The sequence below is a fragment of the Amia ocellicauda genome, chromosome 13 (genome assembly GCF_036373705.1).
Source record: "Amia ocellicauda isolate fAmiCal2 chromosome 13, fAmiCal2.hap1, whole genome shotgun sequence".
Taxonomy (NCBI): domain Eukaryota; kingdom Metazoa; phylum Chordata; class Actinopteri; order Amiiformes; family Amiidae; genus Amia; species Amia ocellicauda.
Genome location: NC_089862.1, coordinates 5,533,836 through 5,548,295, shown reverse-complemented (window position 1 = coordinate 5,548,295; position 14,460 = coordinate 5,533,836). Strand labels below are relative to the sequence as shown.

General features: G+C 36.9%; 1 protein-coding gene across 1 annotated transcript in view; it reads left to right on the top strand.

The window, feature by feature from the left end:
* The window catches only part of ctnna2 (catenin (cadherin-associated protein), alpha 2), a 467,074-nt gene that overhangs the window by 93,806 nt on the left and 358,808 nt on the right, over positions 1–14,460 (top strand). Inside the window, exon 3 of the mRNA XM_066719775.1 lies at positions 5,711–5,906. Coding sequence (XP_066575872.1) covers positions 5,711–5,906 — 196 coding nt within the window. The remainder of the gene's footprint in view (positions 1–5,710; positions 5,907–14,460) is intronic.

The following is a 14,460-nucleotide window of genomic DNA, read 5'->3' as shown; positions in this document are numbered from 1 at the left end:
ATGGAGGTGGAAACATTATGCTTTGGGGGTGTTTTTCTGCTAAGGGGACAGGACAACTGCATCGCATCAAAGGGACGATGGACGGGGCCATGTACCGTCAAATCTTGGGTGAGAACCTCCTTCCCTCAGCCAAGGCATTGAAAATGGGTCGTGGATGGGTAATCCAGCATGACAATGACCAAAAAGACACAGCTAAGGCAACAAAGGAGTGGCTCAAGAAGAAGCACATTAAGGTCCTGGAGTGGCCTAGCCAGTCTCCAGACCTTAATCCCATAGAAAATCTGTGGAGGGAGCTGAAGGTTCGAGTTGCCAAACGTCAGCCTCGAAACCTTTAATGACTTGGAGAGGATCTGCAAAGAGGAGTGGGACAAAATCCCTCCTGAGATGTGTGCAAACCTGGTGGCCAACTACAAGAAACGTCTGACCTCTGTGATTGCCAACAAGGGTTTTGCCACCAAGTACTAAGTCGAAGGGGTCAAATACTTATTTCCCTCATTAACATGCAAATCAATTTATAACTTTTTTGAAATGCGTTTTTCAGGATTTTTTGGTTGTTATTCTGTCTCTCACTGTTAAAATACACCTACCATTAAAATTATAGACTGATCATTTCTTTGTCAGTGGGCAATCGTACAAAATCAGCAGGGGATCAAATATTTTTTCCCTCACTGTATATATATCTTGAATAACTGCTTACACTGCACTTTGAGCTTCCTCGTTTTCCAGATCAAGGATAATGTTTGTTGACTACATTTTCTGTTTATACCATTTAATATGCAAAGACAGGTAATGAATTTTCCATGCATGCTGGTGTTATTAGGTTGCCCCTTTAAGGCAGGGAAAACAATTCTGTTGAATGTTGATGAATGTTAAACATGAAGACCCTCCAGAATCTGAGGGGACAGCAGTAGATGACTATTGCACAAAATGGAGTGACATTTGAAGTTTGTTTTGTACAAAGTTTTTCCCTGCAAAATTGAAAGGTTATTCCTTGTTGAGCTGATATTATTTACCCATGGCCATTGTCAAAATGATCCATACGCTTTCTGCCAGATGCATTAGAGAGGACTTCAGTCATTGCTGCTTATGTATCTATGTATGCATAGGCCGACTGGCCATCTGGCTATTCTGGCAAATGCCAGATGAGCCAGACCATTTTTTAGTTTGGTGGGCCAGTCGAAGTTAAAAAAAAAAAAAAATATATATATATATATATAATTTCTTTGCACTATTTCTTATAACAAGCATTTGGCTGATATGCGCAATGGTCAGCCCGGCTTTCTGATTGGCTGAGGAAGAGGCTGAGCTCATGTTATACAAATTTACATTCAAAGTCAAATGCACATCAGACCCGATTTCACTCTCATTCATTGGATGTGGATCGGATAAAACAGTAAGGTGGGGCCGAAAATGCGAGAGATATATAAAAAAAAAACACAACAAAATAAACAATATGCTCCTGGAACCTTTAAGTTAAGGTGCTACTGCTGTAGCAGACAACAGCGCAGTAGTCAAAGGTGCCTGTCACCAGGGAGAAAACTGGATCACATCTAGCATTAGTTAATAAGTTAATATGTCTATATGGTTTGCAAAGGCTGTACAGTAACAGTGGGGAGGTCACACGTTCCTTATAATAACAGCGTTTATCATAGAATGTGGCCAACAGGCTGATTCATGTCGAGATGTGTGGTTTATATATTAGCAGATAATGTTACAAAAAATAAACTTCAGTTTTAATACAGTATTTATTGTAGATTTAAATGGTAATATTTATTGTTGTTTTCATTTTTTGAATAAATAAGTGCTTATATTTATTGATAAATAGTTTCATCCAATGACATGATCAAAACATGTTTGTTGTGCATAAAAATACATATTTGTAAGGGGTAAGTCACAATTTAGTTGTTTCTGTATTGCATATATCTCAATTAAGGCAAAATCTAGAGACATATTACACATTTATTTATTACATTCAAACGAGTGACCAGTCTAATGATAGACAAATTAGGCAATGGAGGATTTGGGGGAGAACACGTGACAGGCAGTAATGCAATCTCCCATAATGGGTAACGCATATACTCATACTCATACTCATACACACAGACAACTCATTCCCAAATGCAGACAGCAAAATCAAATCAAAGCCTTCATCAGCTAACAATTTTCACAATTAAATTATGATCTCTATTCTATTGATCAGATCTGGATTTGAACCTTTATTTTAAGCATAAAAAAAGATAATTACAAATAAATTGAAAGCAACTGTCTGGACCATCTCACATCAAGAGGATAGTTTGATGAAAACCCAATGAAAAAAGCTTACAATTCTGGTCATGTGACATGATCAATCAAAACATAGGGCTCTAATAAAGTATTACGAGCCCCGTGTCATGTATTAGGCATTTATTTAGTGATCTTTGTCTTGTATGTGTTTCACAACAATCACAAGTAGGGCCCAGCACAGGCAGTGTGGTCCCCCGGTCTACTGGTCCCAGCGATGCTAGACTTACCAGAGGTGAGCGCAGGGAGGTACACAGATGTATTATGTTAGCTGAATATGTATTAGTAATTAACACTTAGGGGGAACACGTATGAAATGACAACCATAATCCTTATGAACTGTTTTTAATCTGTGCGTTACAATTTTCTAATTCGTTTATTTATTAATTCACCACTAGGATGAGGCTAAGCCTAGCATAGACAGTGAAGCAAATGATAAGGATGCCCAGGCCCATCATCAAGTTGAGGAAAGGGAACAAGCAATAGAGAGGAATGGCCCAGAAAAGTCAACTTTTGATTGTTTTGCATGGCATAAAGCAATGCTGTTTTAAAGAAAGTATTTCAGTGTGATGACGGCACAAATCGGAAGTGGCTGACATTCTGTGAGAAAACTGATACATTATATTGTGCTGTATGCTGTTATCAACTTCTACGCTGGTACAACTTGTTGAGAGACGTACCATGTTATAGGCCTGGGTTACAAGTTCCCATTCACACTTTCACCCAGGTAGCCTGTGAGAGGAGCTTCTCCACTCATACATTCATAATCCACTCAGGAGCACCCTATCCAATGACCATTTGGAGGCATTTATGCTGATGGCAAATTAAAAATAAATACTTATGGCTCTAGATATTGATGTTGTCATTGATAGAGTGGCAGAGGAGAGTGAACTGCTGCTAAACAGACAGACAAAGTGCCAGCAGAGCAGGACAAGAAGAAGCACAGACCAACAGGCAGATGGACAGATTGACACGGAGGAGAACACGAAAAACATAAACAGATAGAGTGGTACCGACAGACGGAGTGGCAACAAGGAGAAACACAGACAGGCAGAGGGACAGCAGAGAAGATGCAAGGACAGACGGCACAACAGGGAGGCAAGGCAAAGGAAGCACACCTATAGTGATGCGTAGTATCTCCAGTTCTTGTAATATTTGTCTTAAATATGTTCTAAAAGTGCTGGTCAAAAAAGGAGTACTATTTATCAACAGTCAAATTAAAAGTGGAGAAATCTGTTGTATACTCCCAGGTTGGTGTTAGTGGGATTACCCCTGTGTATAATATTTGGGGTGGCGGTGTTCATGTTGGGAGGAGGCCAGTGGGGGTGGAGGGGGTGTTTGTGGGTTGGGTATGAGGGGGCTCGTGTGGCTTTTGGTTCCAGTCTACCCCTGTATGTAGTTATGTATGTATGTATTTATATTTAAGTTGGTAGGCATTTTCATTTTGTGTTATTTAATCCCTATCAGGAAATTAACATTTGATTTGGCTGATGACATAAAGAACACAATGAGTAAAATGTATTCTGCATTATGATGAGGATGCTTTTTCTGTTATAATTGTTCTAAATATTTACACTGTTGCTCTAATTTGTGAGGAAATTCTATTTATTATCATGTGATGTAAAGTAATTTCTAATGCTCCAGTAAACAGTAACTGGGATAGCTCTGTTCTCCAGTGCCTGTTTAGCATACATAAGCATCAAAAGGATCTGAAACGCTCTGATTTGGTGGATGGAATATATTTTATACATAATCATAATGTATGATTATGTCCTTTTTACCAAAATATCATCATCATCATCATCACCATCAGCCCATATTGATCCACTGGCAGATGAAGGGATTCCCCAAGATGTTTCCACTTGCTTCTCTTTTCCATGTCACAGCTGCAAAGTTTTTCATCCTCCCATGTGGTCTTAGGTGTTTTTTATCTCTTGGGATCCATTTGTCCATCTTTGATGTGTTCTTCTCAAAATGTTTCCATCGCATTGCCATTGTAACATTTTCACTCTTTCAATGATCAGATGTTTCTGTTTGTTCTTGGATCCATTCATGTATTTCTCTATTCCAAGAATTCAAAGTCTGGAGTTTCTGTACCACTTTTGCTCAGGCTTCACAGCCATATGTTACTACCAGTAGTATGCATTGATCATATATATGTATGTATATATGTATGCATGTGTGTATGTATATATTTTGATTTATTTTGTGAGGAAGCTGTTTTCCACTGTAAGATTGAATTATTAATGTAAAATAGTAATCAGGCAATAATAACGTTGCTAGAAGGTGTGTCTCCTACATTACACCTCAAAATGCCAGTCAGGCTTTCTGACTTTTTATGGTATACAAAAGTTAACTAAATGGTGCTCATAGAGGTATGATACTCCTCAAATAAAAACACTCAAATAAGAAAGATGGAGAAATGTACTGGTATTGTAGTGATAATCCGCTTTTGCTCTGTTAGATACATTACTTCATTTTCATTTCCTTCCTAAAGCTATTGTGTATAGACAGTGGCATGACAAAAAAAGGACTTTGTATCTTCTCAGGCAAAATGTAGTTAGTTAGTTTTTTTTAGTATTTTAGTATTTAAGCTTGGGAATACCAGTGAGTGGGATGCAGGTAATTTAATGTATTGTTTAGGGCACTAATTGTGTACAATCTGTCAGTTATTAATATAGAGCATTTAAAACTTACAATTCCAAAACTGCATCACATAGCGAGAGAAGTGATGCACTGTAGCCCTCCCATGACAGTCCTCAGGGCACTAGCAGAATCATGTCCTCAATTTAAGACTGTAGGTTTAGCAAAATGGTCTAACTTGAGACAAATTATTTTTAACAAGTGAAATCCCTTAATACTCTCGGACTCATACATTTTTAATTTCTCACTCCATGAACAGACGTTTGTTTACTATAGGTGACAAAATTGTATAACTGTGTTGCCATCCAGGAAATGCATATTAACAACATTCAGATTGATTCGTGCTTTAAGGAGGATTAATAGTAATAATAATAGTTATAATAATTAGAAGACATTTTCACTTCCAGAAGGACTCTAGAACATGTACAATTTTAATTGTGATCAAGTAAAATAGCAAGCTAAAATGTCCTCAGTTGCATTTTTTCTTTTGAGAATGTATGCATTATCATCCATTGCTTTTTCTGTTTCTTACTTTTGTAGTTGAATGTCTATATTGTGACCATATTTTATACACATCAAACTACTGTAATTTAAAATCCTAAAAAGTGTCAACTGGGAAATCATATGATGTTTGTGTTAAACACATTGCTACAGTAAGAGACCTCTACTTTCAGTAAAACTGCCCAAAACATCCAGGAAAAATTAAAATGAGACATATGTGTAAGTAAATGCTCCTTCTTTTCACAGCAGTGACTTATGGGCTTTGTTTTTGTGTCTTCTGTGGCAGGTGACCACGTTGGTGAACACTAGTAATAAAGGCCCGTCCAGTAAAAAGAAGGGACGCTCCAAGAAGGCTCATGTCCTGGCAGCCTCTGTGGAGCAGGCCACCCAGAACTTCCTGGAGAAGGGCGAGCAGATTGCCAAAGAGAGCCAGGACCTGAAGGAGGAGCTGATTGCTGCGGTGGAGGATGTCCGCAAACAAGGTTCTCTACCTGCATTCCTCATCCGGATGCTCGATTTACGGGAATTCGATACAGCAAAGACGTTATTTTAATACCTTAGTATTCTGCAACCGAAAACAAAATCACTTTAATGTAGAAAAGCGCTTTCACGTTACATAAAATGCAAAATTTCAGTTCAATGCTGTTTTTACAACTTTTTTGACAAAATAAGATAAACACTTTAATTTCAATGTAAATGCAGCGTTTATGCCCTGAAAATATTTTGTGATGTTAATAAGTTAAACTATGACATTCTATCCAACTCTTTGTTTTTCATTTTCGTCACACAGCTGTTTTATAAAGGATCCGCACATTATGTGGGTGCAGTGGTTGTATGTGGTACAAAATATCTGCGGTTATAGTGTTAATTGGCGTTTTAAATAACAAATATTAGAAATGCTTTACTTTTTGTTACTTGTGGGTTGTTTGGGAGTGTTTTGGGTGACGTGTTGGGGAAAGTTTGGGGTCTTCGGGAAAGGATGTTCTCCATTTAAATTAATATAAATAATCTGTTAGATTTAGGAATATTTGCTGTCCGAAGGGTTTACAGGAATGGATTACGTTCTAATAAGGAGAATAACCTGTACTTCCTTAATTGCCAAGTAATGCATGTCTCAGAAAAAGACAACAAAAGCAAATACAGAGAAGAAGGTTCAAACGATACTAAAACTTATTGAATTCTTGTGATTACATTAAGACATTAAACCTATTATATATATTGACCTTTTAATTATGGTAAGGTGATAATAACATGTAATTGTGAGTTGTATGTTAAGGTGTACGAAAGTGCATAATATCTTATTTTGATTATCATTACACATTTGGATGTTAAGACACTAGATAACATTAATATAATTTAGAGACATTATTACACTATGACTGAGCTGAAGTATGAGAACACACTCTCTGCCGAGAACAGCAGTAAAATCAATTCTATTAATTTCTTAACCTGCCATTGAAAATGGAATCAGTCAAGTGAGCAGCTTATTCTGTTAGAATGGTTGAAGACAATTATCAAGGTCACAACAAGATTTAATTACCTTTTAACGTATTGTATCGATCTTTGTTAATAGACAATTGCCTCTCCTTTAAAATGTCCAAAGATTAAATAAGCATGTGAATGCACGACTTTTCTCTATGTAACAATGTCAGTAGACCCATGTGTTAAGAAGATTTAGAGTTACTCTGTTTCAGATTTAATATTTAATTAATTAAGTACATCTGGCATACAGTGTTACAGACCTAGGGTATATTAAGTAACTGTTTATTTATTAATTTATGATAGTTTCTATCACATTTATTAAAGATACATTCATAATCATGCAAAGAGAGAGCCTAATGAGTTAGCTGATGTCATATTTGTTTTCACATCTTCATTGAAAACAATGTTGGTAGATGTACTAACTGTCACTGGCGTCTTGAATGTTATAATTCGCTGAGAATAAAGCTTCCCACCAGCAAGCCCGTTACATCCCTTACTAAGCTAACAGCAATTTATTTTAATCCTGTTATTTGACTTTTCTACAAACTACTTTCAGTGCACCTCTCAACTGGTTTATTCGCTCATTACACATTTATAGACTGCATTGCAAAAGGAATTAAAAATGAAATTTCTCCAAGAAGAGTAAGATCTTAATTTTCATAAAAACCTTTATATTGTGGCACAGAAAAGCTAATCTTAGTATGTTCCCACATATTCACTTTAAATAACTGTTCCCACTGCTGGATTGTTTTCTCCTTCAAATTGTGATTTTTTTTTTAAGGAGCTTCAAGTTTTTTAGGTTTAGCTTTTAAATTCCCTCCTTATTGTACTGTCCTATCATCTCTCAAGGACAGCCCTTGCTTCACCCTAGGGCCTCTGCTGTATCCTTCCCAGGGGGAACAGTTAGTCTTTCACTCCCTTGTGATATATTCCTAAGGTTCCTTTGCTGAAACTGTTTAATAAAGCTTATAACTGGCAGATCTAAAATGAAAAAATAAAAAAATAAAGCAGGGCATCTCCACACGGGGAGCGGTATGACGAATACAGAATATAAGATTACACAATGCCAAGACAAATACACTAGCAAACTCATTCAAATTCAAAATTCAGAAATGTTCTTATATATATATATATTTATTTATTTATATATATATATATTGTGTGCATCAACAGCAGGGAAGAAGTTTTTGTAGCATGGTGACCAAATCTGAACACTATTTGAACTGAACATTCATATCTTTCAATTAGACTATTATTATTATTATTATTATTATTATTATTATTATTATTATTATTATTATTATTATTATTTTCTTAGCAGACGCCCTTGTCCAAAATATAAGCACAATACAAAGACTACACTTGACTTCATGTTTCCATGCATTCTGGTTGACCGTTCTCCTCTCCCCTTAGAAGGTGCAAAAGCAAAAATAATCTCCAGCTTATTAAAGGAGACCAGCCATTTTGACTGAAGATATCAACCGCAAAGTTGCACAAAACAATTGTGACTGCAATTATGTCACTTCTACTAGCAGAAGGCATTCATCTGTTAACTCAGGTGTTCTTCAAGGACTATCTGGTATCTGGTATCTTTAGCACAACCAAAATACACCATAACCAGCCATAATCAGCCATAACATTATGACCACCTGCCTAATATTATGTAGGTCCCCCTTTTGCCGCCAAAACAGCCCTGACCCGTCGAGGCATGGACTCTACTAGACCTCTGAAGGTGTGCTGTGGTATCTGACACCAAGACGTTAGCAGCAGATCCTTTAAGTCCTGTAAATTGCGAGGTGGGGCCTACATGGATCGGACTTGTTTGTCCAGCACATCCCACAGATGCTCGACTGGATTGAGATCTAGGGAATTTGGAGGCCAAGTCAACACCTTGAACTCGTGATTCATCAGACCAGGCCACCTTCTTCCATTGCTCTGTGGTCCAGTTCTGATACTCTGTTCTGATTTACGCTTTGGGCAGTGGACAGGGGTCAGCATGGGCACCCTGACTGGTCTGTGGCTACGCAGCCCCATACGCAACAAACTGCGATGCACTGTGTGTTCTGACACCTTTCTATAAGAACCAGCATTAACGTTTTCAGCAATTTGAGCTACAGTAGCTCGTCTGTTGGATCGGACCACATGGGCCAGCCTTCGCTCCCCACGTGCATCAGTGAGCCTTGGCCGCCCATGACCCTGTCGCCGGTTCACCGCTTTTCCTTCCTTGGACCACTTTTGATAAGTACTGACCACTGCAGACCAGGAACACCCCACAAGAGCTGCAGTTTTGGAGATGCTCTGACCCAGTCGTCCAGCCATCACAATTTGGCCCTTGTCAAAGTCACTCAGATCCTTACGCTTGCCCATTTTTCCTGCTTCTAACACATCAACTTTGAGGACAAAATGTTCACTTTCTGCCTAATATATCCCACTCACTGACAGGTGCCATGATAACGAGATTATCAGTGTTATTCACTTCACCTGTCAGTGGTCAAAATGTTATGGCTGATTGGTATAGTGTTGCCTTCAAACAAGGAAAGGAGACATTTCCCCCTGAACCCTGAACAGGTCACTCCATCATTTACTGTTGATTGTCTTTGCCCATCTCTGAAACACTTTAAACAAGTAAATCTGCACCTTAAAACTCAACGACTCTTGGCTTACTCTGTTTTGTTATGATCACATGGCCACATGTGTCACCTTGAGTGTTCAGGCTGCTGGCAGTGGAACAATCAAGTGGAGAATGTTCAGCTGGCTTCGATTGTGCTCTCCAGGGGGAGAAATAATATCTGAAGTGCACCCTGCAATCCTTAATTTTTAGCTGAACAATGATGGTTGCTTCAATGTTTACAATACTGAAATCAGTATGGCAAGCCAAATTATCATTTAGAGATATCTCTAAATGCATTTAAAGATATCTTCAAATATTTAAAGATATCTCTAAATCATTTAAATATATTTATAAATGATTTAGAGATATCTAAATAAGGTGCTTTTTAAAGATCTCTAAATGATTTGCAGATATATTTAAATGATTTGAAGATATCTCTAAATCATTTAAAGATATCTGCAAATCTTTTAGAGATATCTTCAAATGACTTCCTGTTCATTTAGAGATATCTGCAAATCATTTCAAGATATCTTCAAATGACTTCCTGTATTTTGGCTGAGATTATCACTTCCTGTTTCCTTATTCAGTTACATAGAAATAAATGAACACGTTAACAGGAAGTGATAATCTTGGGCTACATACAGGAAGTTATTTGCAGATATCTCTAAATGAACAGGATGTTATTTGAAGATATCTTGAAATGATTTGCAGATATCTCTAAATGTACTTTTTAATGAGATCTTGAAATGATTTGCAGATATCTAATTCATTTGCAGATATCTTTAAATATGTGCAGATATCTTTAAATGATTTAGAGATATCGTTAAATATTTGAAGATAGCTTTAAATGATTTAGAGATATCTCTAAATGATAATTTGGCTTGCCATAAATCAGTCATGTTGGAAGTGTATACAGTTGTATGGCAGACGATGACAAAGAAATTCAGCATTTTGCCTTCTGTGGGCACTGAAACTAAATCTGATTCAGCATCTGTAGGATTTGTTATGAAAGTATAGTCCACACCAACCCTTAAGGAGCTGGAAGTTGGACTGCTTGAGGGATGGGGTAAAACACATTTGTCTTGTTGTCTTTGAACTTTCAATAGAATACATTATGGCCTGACATGAGAGCTTTCATATTTTGTGGCCATGAATGTTTGTTGTGCCTCTCTTTTGTGGGAGGTGATTGAGTAATGTGGGAGGAAATAGAAGCCCCAAAAAACAAAACTAATCTTTAGATCCTTACCTTTTTGATTTATGTTGTTATTACCTTGAGAGCAACTTATCATTGATTTAACTCTGGTGAAAGACATTGTTTTTTTCAGAATGGGGAAGGAAATAATGCACACTGTATGTCGATGTGGTGCGTGGCCTCTTTTTTAATTTAATTTTAATCTTCTTTTTGTTATCATTGCAGAGGTTACATTTCCAATTGCTGAGAAGAGCATGTTTTAACAACTAACCTCTCACCAGCAGTAATTCAGCACTTTTAATTTTCAGTCTCTCAGCGCACTTTAACCTTCGCTTTGATTTCATCTCCCAGATTCTGCTGCATTCCACTTGCCAGGCTGACTGTCTTACATTCCTTATAGAAATCCTACCTGCTGCTTCAGCTGCACAGAAGATTGTTTTTTAACTTCAGCAGCAGCGCTTTGCGCAAACTCATCTAATGATTAAAAGCACATCAATTTGACTAAATGCCCTGCTCTGTGTTTCTGCTGGAACATCAAACAACAAGAGTCAACTGGAATTCTCTGAAATGTGCGGTTTCTCACAGTGTTTCTCTATTCAGTGAATATTTGGGCTTATAATTCACATAGTCTTGTATCATCATTTCAAAAATATTTGAAAAACAATTGGGTCATGCCAGATATCAGCTCAATACCAAACAGTTTATTGCACACTTGACTAGTTTAATGTAGCAATTTGCATCCGTTTGTAATTTGAAATGAATAAAAATGAAAGTCAAAACCACAAAATTTTATAAACTAATATCCATTATCTTAGCCATCTTCATACATATTTAATTTAACGATCCTACTTGTTTATTACTTTTCATGCAACATTAACAGTTCGATAATCCTAGATAGACATTTGATGCTGAATACGCTTAACACTGAAGCCTGAGAAATTTCAGATGACTTAGTTTCTAAAGTCCTAATTGTGTCATTTTCAGCTAAGCAGGGGTTCCTCACTAAACAAGTAAAAGAGTCAATCTGTTTCTTTATGGCTTCGGAATGCAGAGATTCTACCTGAACCATTATCTCAAGGTTTACTGGCAAGTTCACTAAATATAAATTACATATTTTACATATTTAGTTTCTCAGATCTATAAATCTGTAAATCACAGAAGAAACAAGGTAAAACAACCAATAATGATTATTATAGGAAAAAGATGCACTTGTCTCAAAGTTCACTGTCTGTAAATAATCAAATGATATATTGATGCAGATTTTGGATTTTGAGACCAAGTGTCATTGTTATGTAGAAGCTGCCATCTAGGTAGAAGAGCTGGAAGACAGTGTTGCTCTTGAAGTCATATCTTTGATTTAATTCAGTTGTATTTGTATACATTTTATTTACATGGAAAATGCTGGAAGAAATGACAGATCTTAGAGTAATGGACAGCCATGCATAATGGTCAAGTAAAAAAATTCACAGAAAAGTAAAATCCACTTAATATTCACAGGCCAGTTGAGAGTTTACTCATGAAGTTTCATGTACGGTAGCCTATAGGCATCAAACCTGTCAGAAATAAATGTTTGGGTGCCAGTGACCAATTAATTTAATGTATTTGGACACTTTAAAATCTCACACAGTCCCCGATGACTGAAAATGTCAAAGTGTTATCAAAAGGTCTAAGTGGCAAAGTATGTGAATTCTGACTGCCCTTAAAATGTAACATTCAGATTAATAATTTTACGAGGAATGTTTTCCCCTGTAATTATTTGTCTAGTCTTTTTTTTTTTTTTGTGCATGAATGTCAGTTGTGTGAGTGAAAGAGAAAATTGCACCCTGGCATGAGAACATATTTTTTATAAATAAAGAATGAATTAAACATGAACTGACTTAGAATCTCCTCTGTGCGCTATGTTATAATTACTTGCAATTCAGTATCTGGCAAATGCAAATACTTTTTTTTTTTTTTTTTTCCCATACCATGCAGATTCAATAGACGTTTTTGAAAGATATCCAATTGTGAGAATCTGAAATGGACTAGCAACAGATTGGAATGTACAACGGCTGTGAACTCAAGCTGCGAAATTGCCAGTTTTCGCTTTGCAATTTATTGCGTGAAACCTTGTGTTTTAAGAGTGAAACCATATGACTAAAGTGCATAGACAATCCAGAATCCTTCTTCAATGACAAATGATCAATCTAGTTTTATCCCATTATTGATGGCCAGGTGATCTTAATTGTGCATAGGCATCAGAACTGAAAGAATTACTCTTGATAAAATATCAAGAGAAGGAAGTCATGAATCTTTGACTCAAACAGAAAGCTGTTTGACTTGACCAACCTTGGTGCACTATAACTAAGCAGGGACATCCCATTAAAACACAATCTTTCATTCAAAGGGAGAACCTTTCAAATTGTAGCTTAACATTTCAACAGAGCACTGACAGTGTACTTTAGACATTTGAAGAGACGGGAAGTAATGGATGAACCCCATCTCAGTCAGTCGCTGGTAAACTGCATATTCTTCAGACTACAGCTAGACAGGCTATTGCACTGGCTGACACCAGGACCCATTAATTTAGAATTTAGTTCTCAGGAGTGCAACACATTTTCAAAATGGATCTAATACAACAGCAGAAGGCATCACAGTAAACCACACAGAGCCAAGCTTTCAAGTCAAGACTAGTCAAAGGTTTCTCAGTTAATCCTGTGTAATGTAACTGGTTACTTTTGATCCTTTTATCATGTTGTTAAAGAAGGAAAGTAAATCATTGACGGGTTCCACTTATTTAGTTTCTTGAGAGTTGGTTGTAGTGTCTGGAGAGATTACATTTTTTTCCTACTTTTAGATGATGATTGTTATTATTAATATTGGATGACAAACAACTTGGTCGGGTTTGTGTAAATGCCACAAATAAAGTATGTGGCGGAAAAGATGGTAAAGATCTACTCTTGGAAATGTAACTTTAAAAAGTCATCTAGACTGTGTTGTTTACTGGCAAGGAGGTAGATCCAAGTCTCCAGTAAAGTTCATGAAGACCTGTGTGTTCCTGCATGCCTCTTTTCACAGTGCATGTTGAATACGGTCGTGCTTGTGCAGTTTTCAGCTGCTCATTTGTCGTTCCCCATGCTGTGCGTTGAAAAATCCCAATCTGTTTTCTAAAGGACATTTAATCCACATTTCGTCATCTAAAACCTCCCCCCCACTCACTAAACTTGTGATGGACTACACCCAGATAACTCCTGGATTTATAACATGCCTGGAAAGTGAAAACAATTTAATTCCAATCGGCTAAGCTCACATATACATAACTAATTCATGTGGATTTGTTTATGCATCTCATTATTTGACATCCACTTGCAACTGATACCCAGGGCTTTGGGGAGATGGTGTATTATTAATGTTTTAATGAGGAAATCCCCATCCTTCAGGTGGCAGATTTAATGCTTTATTCTGTCCGACATGCATGGGCGCCTTTTGTAAGGCTTCTACTTCCAGAGCTCTCTATAGTCAAGGCATTATGATCTGCATCCACTAACGGTTTGGGTAATTAAACTACAATCCCATTTATATTCTAATAATTTAAGGGGGGAGAAAGAAAAAAGAAAAACTTTAATTGCTTAAACACTGACACTCAAGCTTCATTCAAATGTCAGTCTCTAGTGCATTCAAATACTGGACTAAATGCCATTTTCTTTGTAATAGCAATTCTTCATGCACCCGTGGGTAAGTTTCAGTCTTCATTAGCTCATAAAAAAAATAC